Below are 17,124 nucleotides of genomic sequence, written 5' to 3'. Positions count from 1 at the left end.
CAGTCCAGAGGTGCACTGGGAGGCACTGGCCTAGGCAGCATCTCCCCTCCACCCGGCCACGGCCCAGCCACTGCTGCCCTGTCCCTGGAGCAAAGTGACCCCATCCCCTTCAGGGCTCAGCCTCAGGATGGGGGATCCCAGTCTCCCGCAGGGCAGGCAGTCTCCAGGCCCCCTCTTCTTCCTCCCACCACCAACTCCCAAGGATCCAGGCCCCTCCTCCAGGCTCCTGAAAACAGCTCAAAGCCATGCCCCGGGAGGTCAGGGCTGGAGGAGACCCAGAGGCCCCTCCCCTGAAGCTCTTCAGAAAGCACAGCCCGGCCTGTTCCCTCTCCCTGAAACACCAGCTGACACACCTCTGCTCAGCTGTGCACTCCCCTCCGTGCTCCCTGACCAGGAACAGCGCTGCTCTGCACCGGGGATGCGTGTGGGAGGATGGGAAGGAACTTGGGGATCCCAGTGAGGGAAGCAGTCAGGGTCTCAGTCCAGGGTGACTCTGCAGGGGTCCGCCTCCCCTCTAAGTCCCCCTCCAGCCCACGGTTCTTCGCACAGCACAGGGCATGGCTACAGCTCATCTGGAGTTCAAACACTCTCCAATTCTGCACAGGCCTGGCCCCCAGCACCTCGCGGAGTCTGCACACCTGTGTCCGTCATTACTCAGTGGCTGGCGTGCAGACACACAGGCCAACAAGAATGAATGCAGCAGCCACAGGGGAGGCCACCTGGCCCGGACCCCCTGTCGAGCCCTCACTGGCGGGGTCCCTCAGCCGCTCCCAGTCCTGCTGTCTGCCTCTCAGTCAATTGCTGGTGCTGAGGAGCCCCAACAGTCCCCAGCAGTCCAACCCCCGCACCCCACTCACTGTGTACAGCCGTCGCCGCAGCCTGGCCAGGAGAGGGAAGGAGAGCTCCAGGCCAGGGAACCGACGTGCTGCCGGCATCTCCACGGAGGACCCCCTGAACAGTCGCTGGGGATCCGGCCCAGGAAGCGGGTGAGCAGGGGCCTCAGCTATGAGCTTCGCACTCCGCCCAGGAGCCCCCCAAATCCCACACCGGGGGTGGGAAATGCGGAAGAACGGGCTGGGCCCCTGTGCTCTGCTGCAAGCCCGGCTGGGTTTCCACAGCTGGCCAGTCTGGCAGGGAGCGGAGGAGCCTTCCTCACGCCGACTGCAGCCGGGATCCTCTGTCCTGTTTCTGTCTTCTCTCCAGGGCAGTGGTAACAGTCCAGCCCTACTCCCCGGCTTCCCCACCCGACTGCCTGCCTGCCCTCCCTCCTGCCTCCCTCCCTCCCTCCCTCCCCAGCTGAGCAGCTCTGACACTGGCTGAAAAAGGACCTTTCTGAATCACTGCCAAGAGGGCAGCAGGAATGGGGGGGACTCTTCCTCCCAGCCACCCGCGCTGGCCCCCCTGCCTCCCCATACACAAGGCTCCTGTCTCTGGCTTCTACCCCAGCCCTCACAGTCGCAGACAACTCCTGGGACTTTGGGGGGGTTGGGGCTATGTGACTCAAACAGCATGTACAAAGCAGGGTTGTAGACCCCCACACGGGCTTGTGTGGGGACGTGGGGACTAGCACAGCCTGAGTGGGAGGCTTGGGCCCTGCAGATGACTCTTCAGAGACCCTCCCCCACTCCCCAGTCCCAGCCTTGGCTGGGCGTCTCCTGGCTCAGACCCTAATGTGGCCCTGTTACCCTGGTGCCCGACGGAAATAGGAGGCCGGCAGCCTGCCAGAGTGGGGCAGCCCGGCCAAGAGCAAGGGTAGGGTGGGGTGAGGATCCCCACCCCCTCCCCCAGGGTTGCCTTGTCTGCTGCCCAAACACCCAGGGTGCCTCCTACCCAGACCAGGTGGCCAAGCTCCCGAACCCCCTCAAAACAAACAAACATGCCCTGAGACTCCTGATGGGATGCCCCCACCCCAAAGCTGTAGGATGTCTCCTGTATAACACCCCGGACACAGACCACAGCCTCAGAGTAAGGGGCCTAGAGACGCCCCATCAAGCCCCCGTGGGGCCCCTGTGTTTCCAGAACTGACAAATGCTCTCCCTGGCCCTCCTCGAAGGGTGCCAGCTGCTCTTACACCCCCCTCGCCACGGCCCCCAGACACACCTGACAGCTGCAGGAACCCCCTCCCTGCTGAGCCATGCCTAGGGAGCCCTGTTTCTTGCACACTGCTCTCTTGTCCCTGTCCAGCTGGCCACCAGCTCAAGGAGCCCCAGCTGGCTGGAGGGGTGGGCAGCTGAGGAACAGGGCTTTGGGGATCAGCATCCCAGGCTCCCTTCCCAGGGCCTCTCCCAGCACTTGGCCTCCCTAATGATGCCGAAAGGCACAGCCATTTCCTGGTCTAACTCCAGGAGGCGGGGAGGAGGACACCCCCAGCTTCAGTCCCTCTTCCTCATCCCCCTGCCATCCACCCCACAAAGCTTGTGGAGATGGCAGGTGTGCACTGAGTGGGTGCTGAGGTCAGATGGACAAGGTCAGGCCTATGATACACTGGAGCTGACTTTTTCCCAAACCTTGGCTGACTATGCCCTTGCCTCAGAGAAGCCTACAGCCTACCCTGGCACCAAACACACCTCTGGAAGGAGACCCAGGCACTGGGGAAGAATTTAAGCAGGGTTATTCCCTCTACTTCAAAATGAGTCTGCTGGATCAGAATGGCTGGATTAAACACTCTAGCTGTCCCCAGAAATATGTGTCTCAAAGTCACCAGAACGCCATGCCTGACCCTCCCTTCTTTGGATGCCCCGTAAGAACAAGACCTATAACTGGACCAGTAATCCAGATGCGGGAAGAAGCAAAGTATGTGGGGTCATACTTTGACCGTCCCCCCTCCCCCTTTTTGAGAGTCTTGCTCTGTCGCCCAGGCTGGAGTGCAGTGGCGCCATCCTGGGTTCAAGTGATTGACCTGCCTCAGCCTCCCCAGTAGCTGGGATTACAGGCACCTGCCACCACGTCCAGTTAATTTTTTTTTTTTCGCCTTGTTGGCGCTTGTTGTTCGCCTCCTGACCTCAGCGTCCTGGCCTCAGGTGATCTGCCCGCCTCGGCCTTGCAAAGTGCTGAGGTGACAGGCGTGAGCCACCGCGCCCGGCCTGGCCCCCTTTCTCCTTGCCCAGGAAAATGCCCGACCTGAAGCCCCAACGCTCCTACCGAGTCCCCCTTTCTCCTGCCAGCTGCTGCCCTCCGCCGGCCGCGGGAGGAAGTGCCTTCTCTCCAAGGGGAAGGGAAGCTGCCTCGTCCATCAATACAGTGACCGTGTTTTCGGAAGCAAACAAGCACATCTGGCTTGATATTCATATTCAAAAGGCTGGTAAATGGGAATGTCCAGGACACACAGACTCCGTTCTCCTAAAGGACTGAACCCCAATCCTAGCAGTGCTTCCTGGACTCCCTTGGGGCATAGAAGAAAGCCCAACGGGCAGCTTTTTGGGTCCCAGGGGACCCATGCACACGGAGACAGATGCCAGCATCACTGTCGCCCCCGCCACACCCGCACAAACACTCCGCCCTGTGTGCCCTGGCCCGGGAGCGGACACCCCCACTCCTGAGGCTGCCGCAGAGGGCAGGGCTGGGCCCGGCTCACAGCAGACCGAGGAGACTGCGCCCAGGTATCTGGCTGCCCTCTGGCCTTCCCATTACCTGCGGTCCCTCCTCGCCCCCAGCCAGGCGCTGGTAAGCAGCTCTCTCCCCCATGGAGCCCAAACCCCGGTGGCTGCGGTCAGGGAGAGCAGCAGTGCCCGCAGCCCCCGCCCCGCAGCGGCCCCGCAGCGTCACTGCCCTGCGTCCTGGGGGGCCGGGCTTCGAGCATCCTCCAGAAGGAGCGCAGGGCCGCTGCTGCGTCTCAGCCCGGGGGAGGCTCCAGCCTGTGGCCCCCGCCCCCCACCGCCTCATCCACCACCGGGTGGTCGCCCCTCCTGCCGCGGGCCTGCGGCCATTCCCCCCGCAGCCCGTCCCAGCTCCGTCCCTCCTCTCCGCGGCGCTGCCCCGCCCTCTGCGTGGACCAGCTGTGCCAGCCCCGGGCTGACCCCACCGAGCTGGGGCTCTGCCTTCCCGGCCGCGGAACCGGCTCCACTCCGCCCTCGGCCGCCTCCAGGGCCCCGGAGCCACCGACTGCGGCCTTGGGGATTCACGAGGCCCCGGTATTCACAAGGGGGCATCTCAGAAGCCCACGGCAGAGGCCTCCGTCCGACTCCACCTGAGACCCTCCCCCTAGACATGCCAGGGCCTGCAGCCCACCCGCCCCCAGCCTGCCCGGCGCCCACCTGCCCTGCAGCCTGGCCCTGCGGCTCAAGCCTGCCTGCGCCTCCTGGCACTGCCTCCGCGCAGGCTACCGCCCCTGCTCCTGCCTCCCTCGCGGTGCCGCCACGCGCCCCTCCGCCACCGCGCCTCCTCTTCCCACCACGCGCCGCTCCCGCCACGCCCCTCCCACCACTGCAAGCTGCTTCCTCCTGCCACGCGCTTCCTCCTGCCACGCGCCTTCCTCCTCCCGCAGCTGCCAGGTGGCTGGCCGGCCGAGGGACCGGGTGCTGCCTCCCCTGACCTCCCAGAGCAGTGACACGAGGGCTCGGACTCCCGCTGAAAAGCCGCCCCAACACGGGCCCACGCGGGGGTGCCGCGCCCAGCCCTGGCGCGAGGCCATCGCCGGCACAGGAAGTCCCAGGGCAGAAGCTCTTCCTCTCCCCTGGGGCCCAAGGCATCACTTCTCATTCCGGTGGCATCTGAAGCAGCCACTGACTCGTTAGTACCGGGTATTTAGGGCTGAGCTCAAGGCACCTCCCTGGGTTGGGGCAGAGGACAGACAGATGCTGCGACCTCTCCTCCCCACGCAGCGTCAAGGCTGGGCCAGACCCTGGGAGGGCACTAGGTGAGGCTCCCCCAGGGCCCCGTCTCCTCACACAGTCCCTTCCCCAGCCCGAGCACAGCAGGGTAGGTGGATGACTCTGCCGGCGAGGCCCCGGACGCCTGGTTCTATGCTGTACAGAAGCTCCTCGGCATCTTGCTGCAGCTACAGGCACACACTAGTCTTGGGAGTAGCAGCAAGACCCCAAAGCCGGGAGGTTGTAGAAGGCAAGGCAGAAAATACCAGGCCCCTCCCTTCTTGCCCTGGCTGGATAAAGGATCTGATCCAAACCACTGCCCTTTCCCGCCTTCTCCCTGCCTCACCTCCCCCTGACATCTCTTGCGTCCTAGTACCATCCTATTGTAAGACATCCACAGGATCCAGACTACTTCTAGGATGTCGAGAATCCCTCCCCCCCCCCCCCCCCCCCCGCTGTGTACACCCCCCTGCTCTTCACTTGTCCCTTTACATCTCCACTCTGCAGAGCTAAAGGAAACAAGAGGCTGGAACCCAGCCCAGTTCCGCTGTCCATTCCCCTCTCCAGCCTCCCCAACTGCATGCGAAGTGACAAATCCACACCACGGCGCAGACATGACAGGCAATTTCCGGCCAAGAGGATTTTTCCAAAACAATCTACCGTATTCTCAGGAATATAGGCCAACCGTACCTCCCAGCTGGCCCTCTCCCACCTCCACCTCCCTCTTCTCCAGGCCCTGAAGGAAAAAGAACGCTGAAGAGGAGAGGGGGCTTACAGCTCCTCCGCGGCCAGAGGATTATCTTGCTTCCACGTCAGCCCCACCAAGTTTAGTCAGCCTTAACTCACCCCTCTGTGCGCAGAGCCCAAGCTTCTGGCCCAAGGCCAGGCTGGGTGCCCTCGGAACCTCATCCCAGAGGGAGCTGCACCAGGCAACCCCGCACCTTCAGGTCAGCTGGGCCTGACATCACACTGGTCTGGGGAGGAGGCTGGCCAGGGCCCAAGGAAGAAAAGGGAGTGATTCAGACACACACCGTGACTGTCCATACTCTCTCCATCTCCAGAACATGGGGGCCCACTCCCTCCCCGGGGAGCCTGGCAGCTGAGGTCCTGAGGGCAGGCAAGGCTGTGTCTGCTGGCGGTGCTGGGCCCATGGTCCGGCCCTGCAGCCTCTTCTCCCCCACGTGTTTTTTGGTTGGTTGTTTGAGATGGGGTCTCACTCTGCCCCCAGACTGGAGTGCAGTGGTGTGATCTTGGTTCACTGCAACCTCTGCCTCCCAGGCTCAAGCAATCCTCCTGCCCTCTATCTCCTGAGTAGCTGGGATTACAGGCATGCACTATGACACCCAGCTAATTTCTGTAGTTTTTGTAGAGATGAGGTTTCATCATGTTGCCCAGGTTGGTCTCAAACTCCTGGGCTCAAGCATTCTGCCAGCCTTGGTCTCTCAAAGTGCTGGGATTACAGGCACGAGCCACTGCGCCTTCCCGCCCCACCCCCTGCTTCTTAACTGCTGGGATTTCCTGAGACTTTTGAACTCATGTTTCCTTATATTCTCCACTGATGCTCTGCTTCCTGGGGTCACCTCCGCCTCCAGGGGCTCCTGTTACCACCATGTGCTGCCTCCATTCCTGAATTCCTGTGGCTCCAGACCCACATTTCCAGACACTTACAGGACAGCTCCGCCAGGAGGCTGCACAGGTACCACACACTGCATATCCAAACTGGGCTCAGCATCACCCCTTCAACTCTGCTGCTACGCTCCTGTATCCTGCTGAAAACATCACAAGCCAACAGCAGCCACCCAAGGTAGAAAGCACACCCCACCACGGACCCCCAACCAAGACTCCTCCTCCTTCCTCTACTTTCTCCACCAGGCACACCAGTCAGGTTGCCTCAGAATTCCTCCCAACAGTAACAATGAGATCAGGAGTCAGGCAGACGGGGGCTGAAACCCTGACTCCATCCTGTTCTAGTTGGGCAACTTTTGAGCAAATAACCTGTAAGCCTCAGTTTCCAGTTTCCGCATCTGTAAAGTGGGCATAAACGGAATCTCCTTCATACAACTGTCATGAAGAGTCAAGGACACAATGAGTAGCACCCCCAGCACAGCACCTGGCTGCCTACTGTTACTGTGGTCTGAGCACAGACCTGCGGTCCTTCCCCGGCTGGCACGCAGGCCCTTCGCTAAGTCCTCAAGAGCCCAGTCCCCTGCTGGCACACAGGCCCTCTGGGCTCCACTCCTCGCCGATTTCCCCACCTCTCTCTCTCAGCATTCCCTTCAAATGTCTCTATGTCCCAGCCAAGCCAAGTGTTTGCCCTTCCCTAGACATACTCTGGGGTTCCTCCTGTTTTTTGTTTTTAAGAGACTGGGTCTTGCTCTGTTGCCCAGGCTGGAGTGCAGTGGTGTGACCACGGCTCATTTTAACTTTGAACTCCTTGGCTCAAGTGACCCTCCCACCTCAGCCTCCTGAGTATCTGGGATGACAGGCACCAGGAACCATGTCCGGATGCCCTTTGATTTCAATGTCTCCGGCCAGACGCGGTGGCTCACGCCTGGAATCCCAGCACTTTGGGAGGCCGAGGCCGGCGGATCACCTGAGGTCAGGAGTTCGAGACCAGCCTGACCAACATGGTGAAACCCTGTCTCTACCAAAAAATATAAAAATTAGCTGAGCATGGTGGTGTACACCTGTAGTCCCAGCTACTCGGGAGGCTGAGGCAGGAGAATCGCTTGAACCCAGGAGGTGGAGGCTGCAGTGAGCCAAGATTGTGCCACTGCATTCCAGTCTGGGCGACAGAGAGACTCCGTCTCAATAAATAAATAAATAACAAAAACAATTTTAATGTCTGAGCTATTTTTTGTCTGTGACACTTCTATTCTTTGTCTACATGACAAACTCCCACAAACTCCTCGAGACCCAAGCCAATGCCATCTCCTCTGTAAATTCCCATTTTGTAGCCCCAAATGGTTATCTCTGCTGTTTTGTTGGAGGGATGCTTGAAACATGAGTAGTAAAACTACACCATAATATATGTGAAAAATAGGCACAAGGATTTTTTTTTTTTTTTTTTGAGAAAGACTCTTGCTCTGTTGCCCAGGCTGAGTGCAGGGGCACGATCTCGGCTCACTGCAACCTCCACCTCCTGGGTTCAAGTGATTCTCCTGCCTCAGCCTCCCGAGTAGCTGGGATTACAGGCACACACCACCACGCCCAGCTAATTTTTGTGTTTTTAGTAGAGACAGGGTTTCATCATGTTGGCCAGGATGGTCTCGATCTCCTGACCTCATGATCCACCCACCTCGGCCTCCCACAGTGCTGAGATTATACGCGTGAGCCACCATGCCTGGCCAAGAATTTTAAAAAGTTTAAATTATCCATCATGTTCCTATCCTTAAAGGGTCACTATTCCCATAACTCTTTGTATCAGCACACAATTGTGCTGAAGAAGCCCTTTGTATACCTCTGCTGTGGTTTGTACATCGTAAGGGAACCATCTTTCCACATCTGTCGCCCTGAAGGGAGAACCTGGCAGGAGCCCTGGGTGTGTCTGTGTGAGAACACCGGAGAAAGGGGGCCGCTGCTTCCCCATGAGCTGCTGCCAGGCTGCTTTCCAGTGGGTGCCAGCAACAAGCCTGGCTGCCCTCTCCCAGCCCTGGCTTTGCCTCCCTCCATGATTTCTAATCCAGAGAAGCCAGCACCTTCCTGGGAAGAGGGGCTGTCAATGCCGTCACAGCCACTGCGACCCCAGACGCACCCAGCGACTCAGTCTCCCAAAGCCATCTCAGAACCAGAGACAACTCAGGCAGCCCCTCAGGCAGAGGGAGGGCCTGACACTGGTCTTAAGGAAGGTGCCTTCTCACCGGACTGCGGAGCGGGTGCCGGGGCGCAGGCTGCCACACAGGGTGATGGGAAGGGGGCCTGGGTCTGTCAGGATCCCAGCTCACCGAGAGAGAGGAGGGAACAGGCAAGTGACAGGGTGGGAGGGCAGAGCGCCGAACAGAGGCAGCACACCAGACAGGGCCCTGCTATGCCTCGTCCCCTCCAACTCCAGTGCAAAAGGGAGTGTCACTTGAGAGAGGAGGGGAGAGGATCTGACTAAACAATGTGACCCAGTCCACACTGAACCTGAGGCTGCCGGACTTGGTGGGACTGACATGTGGAGACAAGATCACCCATCTGTCCCAGGTCTTGAAAGTGAAACTGTTTCACGCCCCGCCAGCTGCAGACCGGAGTGTCAACGCCGACACACAGAGAGACAGTACACTGAGGGCCCTAACGTGCTCCTGCACCGTCACTCCCCAACACAGACAGCAGCAGCAGTGTGCGGCGGAGGACACATCGCTGCAGCTGTCTGGGTCTCACTCCCATGCACGCCACGCATGCCCAGGTGCCAAGGCTGGGACACTGAGTGCTGCAGAGAGCTGCCTCTCGTTGTTTGTCCTGCCCATGCATCGTCATGGCACAAGGGCCCAGAGGGAAGGATGCAGTCTAGCTCCCAGCAGCTAGCCACTCCCAGAGAGATCTCTTCCAGGGCTGGGCAGAGGCTGCCCGGCTAGTCATCCTGCCTGCTGCCAGCTCAGGCCTCACCCCACCCCCAAGCCCTAAGCAAGAGCCCAGAGCTGAAGGGGCCTATTGTTGGCCCTGGAGGTGAAGTGTGGAAAGAAGGAGTGGAGAGTGGATGCCAGAGCTGGGAACTGAACATTCAGGCTACAAGATGCACTGCTCACCCCCTCAGGACCACGTCTACACCAAGACCCAGGAGCCGGAACATGTCATCTAGGGCAGGCCGGAGGGCCCAGGAAAGCCTGGGAGCGAGAGAAATGTCTGGGGCTTCACATCCTACACCTTAAATCCCACTGGATCCTGCTCACCATTTGACCCTTGAAGAGCCTGGGACCCTCAAAGGGGAAGGGGCTTGCCTGGTCCAAGGCACTAGGAAGCTGTCATCAGGAATGGAGGCTCAGCAGCCGGGGGAGGGCAAATGTTAGGGGAATGTGACTCTCTTCTGGCCATGGGGTCGGGGAAGAGCCCTGCCAAGGTCAGGGGACCAGCGAAGAGGCCCTGCCTCACTGGCAGACACAGTATACAGGAGACAGAAAGAAACAAGAGTCCAACGTTGTTACCTCCAGCTGTGGTTCCCAGGAGGTACAACCGCTGAGGAGAGGGACCAGGGAAAACCTCTCCCCTCCAGCCTTCCTTAGATACCGCCATGCACCCCACATGCCCACCTGATGCCAGTTTCTGGGGGAATATGAGGGAGCAGAAGTCAGAGCCTGGGTCCTCAGGAAGACACCCTGCACCAGCTCCACTAAGACAGATTCTTCACTGGCTGACGGAAAACCCGCCTTACAACCCCAGATCATCCCCATTTTACGAAGGCGGGAACAAGCTCTGGAGAGGCGGCCAGGAGCACCCAGAGAGTAAAAGGTAAAGCTAGAATTCAGCCCATTCAGGACTGTACTGCTTGGTCCAAGGATGTGGGCCCACAGAGGTCACGGCAGACGTCTTATAACCCACATCAGACTCGCTGAGTAGATACCACGTCATTCGCTAACGCTGAGTGAATGCATGGATTCTGGGAGGAAGGCTAAAGAAGGGACAGGGTTCTAGGGAAAAAACAGTAGATTCTACACAGTGTCAGTCCTTCCTGAAACCTCACCAGACCTACAATTAAAAAAGAATGTTTTGAACGTCACCGGCCCCTAGGGAGCGGGGAGAATGGTAGAGGGAAAAACCACCACAAAACTTGGGAAGCTGGAAAGCAGACAGGCTAGTGGCAGTTGAGAGCTGACCAAGAAAATCACAAATCCCAGTGTGAGAGACGCTTAACCGATCCCACTGAATCCTCAAAAGCCCAGGAACAGGCAGCCCCAGAAGCCTCTGGAAGAAGCGGTGAGTGTCAGAAGGGCAATGCTAAAATACAGGGGATTACTGAAAAGCTATTTAAGAGTTAGTAAGGAGTTAGTAAGGACCAGGCACGATGGCTCACGCCTGTAATCCCAGCACTGTGGGAAGCCGAGGTGGGCGAATCACTTGAGGTCAGGAGTTCATGACCAGCCTGGCCAACATGGTGAAACCCCATCTCCACTAAAAATACAAAAGTTAGCTGGGCGTGGTGGCAGGTGCCTGTAATCCCAGCTACTCGGGAGGCTGAGGCAGGAGAATTGCTTGAACCCGGGAGGCAGAAGTTGCAGCAAGCAGAGACTGCGCCACTGCACTCCAGCCTGGGCGACAGCCAGATTCTATCTCAAAAAAAAAAAAAAAGCACCTCTCGGCAAAGTAGGAATTAAAGGGAGCTTTTGCAACCTAGTAAAGATCAGATATGAAAAATCTATAGCTAATACCACTTTTTTTGTTTTGTTTTGTGAGACAGTTTCGCTCTGTCACCCAGAGTGGAGTACAATGGTACAATCTAGGCTCACTGCAACCTCCACCTCCTGAGTTCAAGCGATTCTTGTGCCTTGGCCTCCCAAGTAGCTGGGATTACAGGCATGCACCACCACGGACCCAGCTAATTTTTGTATTTTGCATAGAGACAGGGTTTCACCACGTTGCCCAGGCTTGTCTTGAACTCGTGACCTCAGGTGATCTGCCCACCTCGGCCTCCCAAAGTGCTAGGATTATAGGCATGAGCCACCGCACCTGGCCAGCTAACATCACTTTTTTTTTTTTTTTTGAGACAGAGTCGGAATGCAGTGGTGCAATCTCAGCTCACTGCAACCTCCGCCTCCCAGGTTCAAGGAATTCTCCTGCCTCAGCCTCCCGAGTAGCTGGGACTACAGGCACCCACGACCACGCCCGGCTAATTTTTTGTATTTTTAGTGGAAACGGGGTTTCACCATGTTAGCCAGGATGGTCTCGATCTCTTGACCTCGTGATCTGCACACCTCAGCCTCTGAAAGTATTGGGATTACAGGCGTGAGCCGCTGCGCCTGGCCAGCTAGCACCACTCTTAATGGCGAGAGACTAAATGCATTCCCTAGAAGATCAGAAACAAGGTATATATTCTGCTATTCAACATTATACTAGATGAGGCTGGGCTTGGTGGCCCACCCCCATAATCCCAGCACTTTGGGAGGCGGAAGCGGGCAGGTCACCTGAGGTCAGGAGTTCGAGACCAGCCTGGCCAACATGGTGAAACCCCATCTCTACCAAAGATACAAAAATTAGCCGGGTGTGATAGCGGGCGCCTGTAATCCCAGCTACTCAGGAGTCTGAGGCAGGAGAATCGCTTGAACCCAGGAGGCGTAGGTTGCAATGAGCTGAGATCGTGCCACTGCACTCCAGCCTGGGCAACAAGCACAAAACTCCATCTCAAAACAACAACAACAACATTACACCAGAGGATCCAGCCAGTGCCATTAGGCAAGAAAAAGAAATAACAGGCATAAAGATCAGAAAGGAAGAAGTAAAACTGTTCATTAGCAGATGACATGGTGCTGTATGTAGAAACTCCAACGGAAGTTACAAAAAAGCTTACTAGAACTAACAAGTCAATTTAGCAAGACAGCAGGATTCAAGCTCAAAATACAAAAATCAATGGTATTTACATATACTAGCAACAAACAACTGGAAAGTGAAGTTTAAACAACGGTACCATCTTATAATAGCATTACTGACAAGAGCCAAAAGGTGAAAGCCGCTTGGGCCAGGAGTTGGAGACCAGCCTGGGCAACATGGCAAAATCCCATCTCTACAGAAAATTCCACCCCAAAAAAAAAAAAAAAAAAAAATTAGCCAGGCATGGTGGTACACACCATAGTCCCAGCTACCCAGGAGGCTGAGGTGGGAGGATCACCTGAGTCCAGTAAGTTGAGGCTGCAGTTAGCCATGATCACACTACTGCTCTCGGGCCTGGGAGACAGAGTGAGACCCTGTTTTAGAAAAAAAAAAAAGGTGAAAGCAATCCAAGTGAATGGATAAACAAAAAGAGGTATATTCATACAACAGAATATGATTTAGTCTTTAAAAAGAAGAAAATTCTGACATATGCTGCCATATAAATGAATCTTGAATAGGCTACGCCAAAGTGAAATAAGCCAGTCACAAAAGAACAAACACTGTAAAATTATCCTTCTATGAGGCACCTAGAGGAGCCAAATTCTTAGAGTCAGAAGGCAGAACGGTGGTTCTCAGGGGCTGAGAGAAAAGGGAATGGGAAGTTACCATTTAATAGGTACAGTTTCAGTTTCACAAGATGAACAAAGTCCTAGAGATGGAGGCTGGGGATGGCTGTGCAACAGTATGATGTATTTACCGCCATTTCAGATGGTTAAAATGGTAGTATGTATACTTTACCAAAACTAAAAAGTTTTACGCAAATAAAAAAAAATAGGCCGGGCGCCGGTGGCTCTGCCCAATCCCAGCATCTTTGGGAGGCCGAGACGGGCGACCACGAGGTCAGGAGATCGAGACCATCCTGGCTAACACGTGAAACTCGCCTCTACTAAAAATACAAAAAAAAACTAGCCGGGCGAGGTGGCGGCCTGTAGTCCCAGCTACCCGAGGCTGAGGCAGGAGAATGGCGGAACTCGAGGCGGAGCTTGCAGTGAGCTGGAGATCCGGCCACTGCACTCCAGCCTGGTGACAGAGCAAGACTGGGCCTCAAAAAAAAAAAAAAAAAATAAATAAAAATAAAAAATAAAAAAAAAATAAAAAAAATACTCACCAAGAAAACCAGTATCGCCGGGCGCCGGTGGCTCAAGCCCGTAATCCCAGCACTTTTTGGGGAGGCCGAGATCGGTGGATCACGAGGTCGAGATCGAGACCATCCTGGCTAACGCGGTGAACCCCATCTCTACTAAAATTACAAAACTAGCTGGCGAAGCGAAGCGGCCGTAGTCCCAGCTACCGGGAGGCTGAGGCAGGAGAATGGCGAACCCGAGGCGGAGCTTGCAGTGAGCTGAGATCCGCCACTGCACTCTAGCCTGGCGACAGATGGTGACTGGCCTACAGCAAAACCAGTATCATTGGGCACAGCATAAAAATAGGTACTATTTAAGGATATGTTCAATAAAAGATGGAAAAGACTGATATACCAAAAACTACAAAGCACTGCTGAGAGACAGTAAAGAAAACCTAGATAAATACAGAGATATACACTGTTCACCGGTCAGAAGGCTCCATACTGCTAACCTATCAGTTCTTCCCAAATTGATCATAATCCCAATCAAAATTCCAGCAGGCTTTTTTGTAGAAATTGACAAACTAATTCTAAAATGTATATGGAAGTACAAAGAACTCAGAATAGCTAAAGCAATTCTGAAAAGACAAAACCAAGTTTGAGATCTTACCCTGATTTCAAGACTTACTATTGTTTATAAACCCACAGTAATCAAGACAGTGCAATACTGGGATAAAGACAGACAATTGATCAATGGAACAAAACAGAATCCAGAATTAGACACACATAAACAATTGATTTTTTTATTTTTCTTTTTGAGACGGACTCTCACACTGTTGCCCAGGCTGGAGTGCAGTGGCGCAATCTCAGCTCACTGTAACTTCCGCCTCCCGGGTTCAAGCAATTCTCCCGCCTCAGCCTCCCAAAAAGCTGGGATTGATTACAGGTGCCCGCCACCACGCCAGGCTAATTTTTTGTATTTTTTAGTAGAGATGGGGTTCCACTATGTTCACCAGATTGGCCTTGAACTCCTGACCTCGTGATCTGCCCGCCTCGGCCTCCCAAAGCACTGGGATTACAGGCCTGAGCCACCGCGCCCGGCCAACAATTGATTTTTGACAAAAATTCAAAGGCAATTCAGTGGAGAGACACATCTTCTTAACAAATGGTGCTACTAGATCAGTTAGATCTCTACATGCAAAAAACTGGACATTAATTCACACCTTGTACCACATACAAAAATTAGCCCCAAATGAATCCTAGATTTCACTGTAAAACCCAAAACTATAAAATGGCTGTAAGAAAACACAGGGGAAAACTGTTGTGACTCTGGGTCAGACAAAGATTTCTTGGACATGACACCAAAAATGCAATCCACAAAGTAATAAATTAGTAAATTAATCAAAATTTAAAACTTCTCTTTCAAAACACACCATTTTGCATCACTGATCATGATAATTTTTTTAGAAGACATTGTTAAGAGAATCAAAATACAAGCCACAAGCTGGAAGAAAAGATTTGCAAATCACATACCTGATAAAAGGCTTATATCCAGAATATATCAAGAACTCTTCAGAACTCAACATGAAAAAAACCCACACAATTAAAAACGGGCAAACAATCTGAACAGACACATCACCAAAGACATATATATGGCAAATGAGCACATCAGAAGATGCTTAACAACATGAGTCATTAGGAAACACAAATGAAAATCATAATGAGATACCACCAGACATGAGAATGTCTGAAATTAGACACTGACCATATGACGGTGTGGGCATATCAAAGATGTGGACAAACCAGAACCCTCAGACACAGTGGGTGAGTATATAAAATGTACAACCACTTTGGAAAACAGTCTGGCAGTTTCTTAAAGGTTAAATGTATACCTACCACATGACCCAGCCATTCCAGTCCTAGGGATTTACCTAAGATAAATAAAAGCATACATCCATACAAAGACTAACAAAAGAGTTCAGAGCAGCTTTCTCTGAAAACCCATCAACAGGTCAACGGGTAAACAGACTGGCACACGTGTGCAATGAACTGTTGATATGTGCAACCATGTGAACCAACTGCAAAACACTTCTGTTGAATGAAAGACGGGATTCCGTTTACAGTAAATGCTGCAAACTCAGATACAGTGACAGAAAGCAGACCAGCCTGTTACCTGGGGTAGGAGATAGCAGCAGAGGGGGGATGGAGGGATTCCACAAGCAAACTTTTGGGGACTGGGGAATAAGGGGGATGTTCACTATCTTGACGGTGGGGGTGGTTTCACGGGTGTATACATAGGCTACAACTTATTAAATTGTATGTTTTAAATATGCTCAGTTTACCATATGTCATTATATCTCAATAAAGCTGTTACTTAAAACAAACAAAAAGAAACATTGCATCTTCTAGACAAAGCACAAGGTGGGGGCTAATCTCGGGCTCAGGGGCCAGAGGGAAGAGTCTGACCCTTCCTCCCCAACGTCTGCAGGGCTCCTGGGAGGTGGGCACCAGGCTCCAAAGGGCCTGAGGTTTCTTCACTCAGGACACTGCAGGGGAAGCCCTGGCCCACCGCACACACCAGGAAACTGAAACCTAAAGACACTATGCTGCCCAAGGAAGTCGCATGGCTTGTAAGCGATATAACCAGATCAAAAGCAATCTGTGTGATGCCAAGGCCTTTCTCCCATTCATCTACCACAAGTTCAAAAACGTCGACCTGAAATAAGCAGATGTGTGTTGTGTGTACGCGTTTAAAACAGACCGTTCCCTCCACTGAAGCCAGACACTGAGAGCCACTCTGGCCATTCCAGAAGCGTCGGGCACCGTGGGCACAGCAGCTGAACTTCCGGTGCATGAGTGTTCGGGCGGCAGCGCGACAGGCATGGGATGAAGCTGACAGGCGAGTTTGAGTATGAGGAGTAGGCTAACCGGCTCCTCCAGCAGCTACCTCCAGCACCACTCCCTCTGCCCCCATAGGAGAGCAGCCAGTCTGGTTCGGGACAGGGGCCTGGGACCATCTGACTCAGAGCCACACCTCGGGCTGGGGCAGAGAGGGGTCCTAGCTAAGGCCCTGGGCAGGCAGCAACCCTGCACCCATCCCCACCCAGGGGCAGGGGAAGCAAGAACCTGACAGTGCCAGGTAAGAGGTGAACAGCTCTAGGAGAGTAAGGCCCACAAGCAGCCCTCCAGGCCGCCCTGGGAGCACCACACGGAATGAGTAGGTCTGGCACTCAGGCCATGATGCAGTCAACAAGAAGCCAAATACAGCCCTCACCCTTGGCCCCTACAAGCCCTACCTCTAGACTGGGCTGGGAGCTCCTGCCCTGACAGGTGCAGAGCCCACGATACCACGGCGGCCCATCTGCAAACCTCCCCACGGTGGGGCCACAGAGGCTGCCCAGAGTCCTCAGGTGCAGATGCACCCTCCTCTCCCGCCCTGCTCACGCTGGGGTCATGAAGTCCCACCCAGAGAGTTGCTTTCCCACCTTCTGCCCACTAATCATCCTTGGCTCTGGGCCCTCAGGGTAAATCAGCTGTGACAGGACGGCGTGGCAGGAGCGGGTCAGGCTCGTGCCGTGTCCAAGCCACTAGCTGTCACACTCACATCTCAGCTCACGTGACCAACAGGGTTACAAGATAAGGTTCTGTTAATCCCACGCTGCTCTCTTCCCTTCTGTGGGACGTGTTTTGAGG

The 17,124-nt window shown here is 54.9% G+C and overlaps 1 protein-coding gene across 17 annotated transcripts in view; it reads right to left on the bottom strand.

Moving 5' to 3' along the window:
• The window catches only part of TNK2 (tyrosine kinase non receptor 2), a 43,604-nt gene that overhangs the window by 25,493 nt on the left and 987 nt on the right, over positions 1 to 17,124 (bottom strand). For 6 of the 17 annotated variants that reach the window (XM_031663954.1, XM_031663958.1, XM_031663947.1 and 3 more), the window contains exon 1: positions 3,631 to 4,222. The exons of 2 other annotated variants lie outside the window; for them this stretch is intronic. In XM_031663954.1, the coding sequence (XP_031519814.1) occupies positions 3,631 to 3,882 (252 nt within the window). In that variant the 5' untranslated portion in view covers positions 3,883 to 4,222. Of the gene's footprint in view, positions 1 to 857; positions 1,257 to 3,630; positions 4,224 to 17,124 lie in introns of those variants that run through there. 9 more of the 17 variants (XM_031663948.1, XM_031663952.1, XM_031663955.1 and 6 more) reach the window with 4 other exon arrangements.

Source organism: Papio anubis, chromosome 2, assembly GCF_008728515.1.
Source record: "Papio anubis isolate 15944 chromosome 2, Panubis1.0, whole genome shotgun sequence".
Lineage (NCBI taxonomy): Eukaryota > Metazoa > Chordata > Mammalia > Primates > Cercopithecidae > Papio > Papio anubis.
This window is presented reverse-complemented; position numbering and strand designations above follow the sequence as displayed.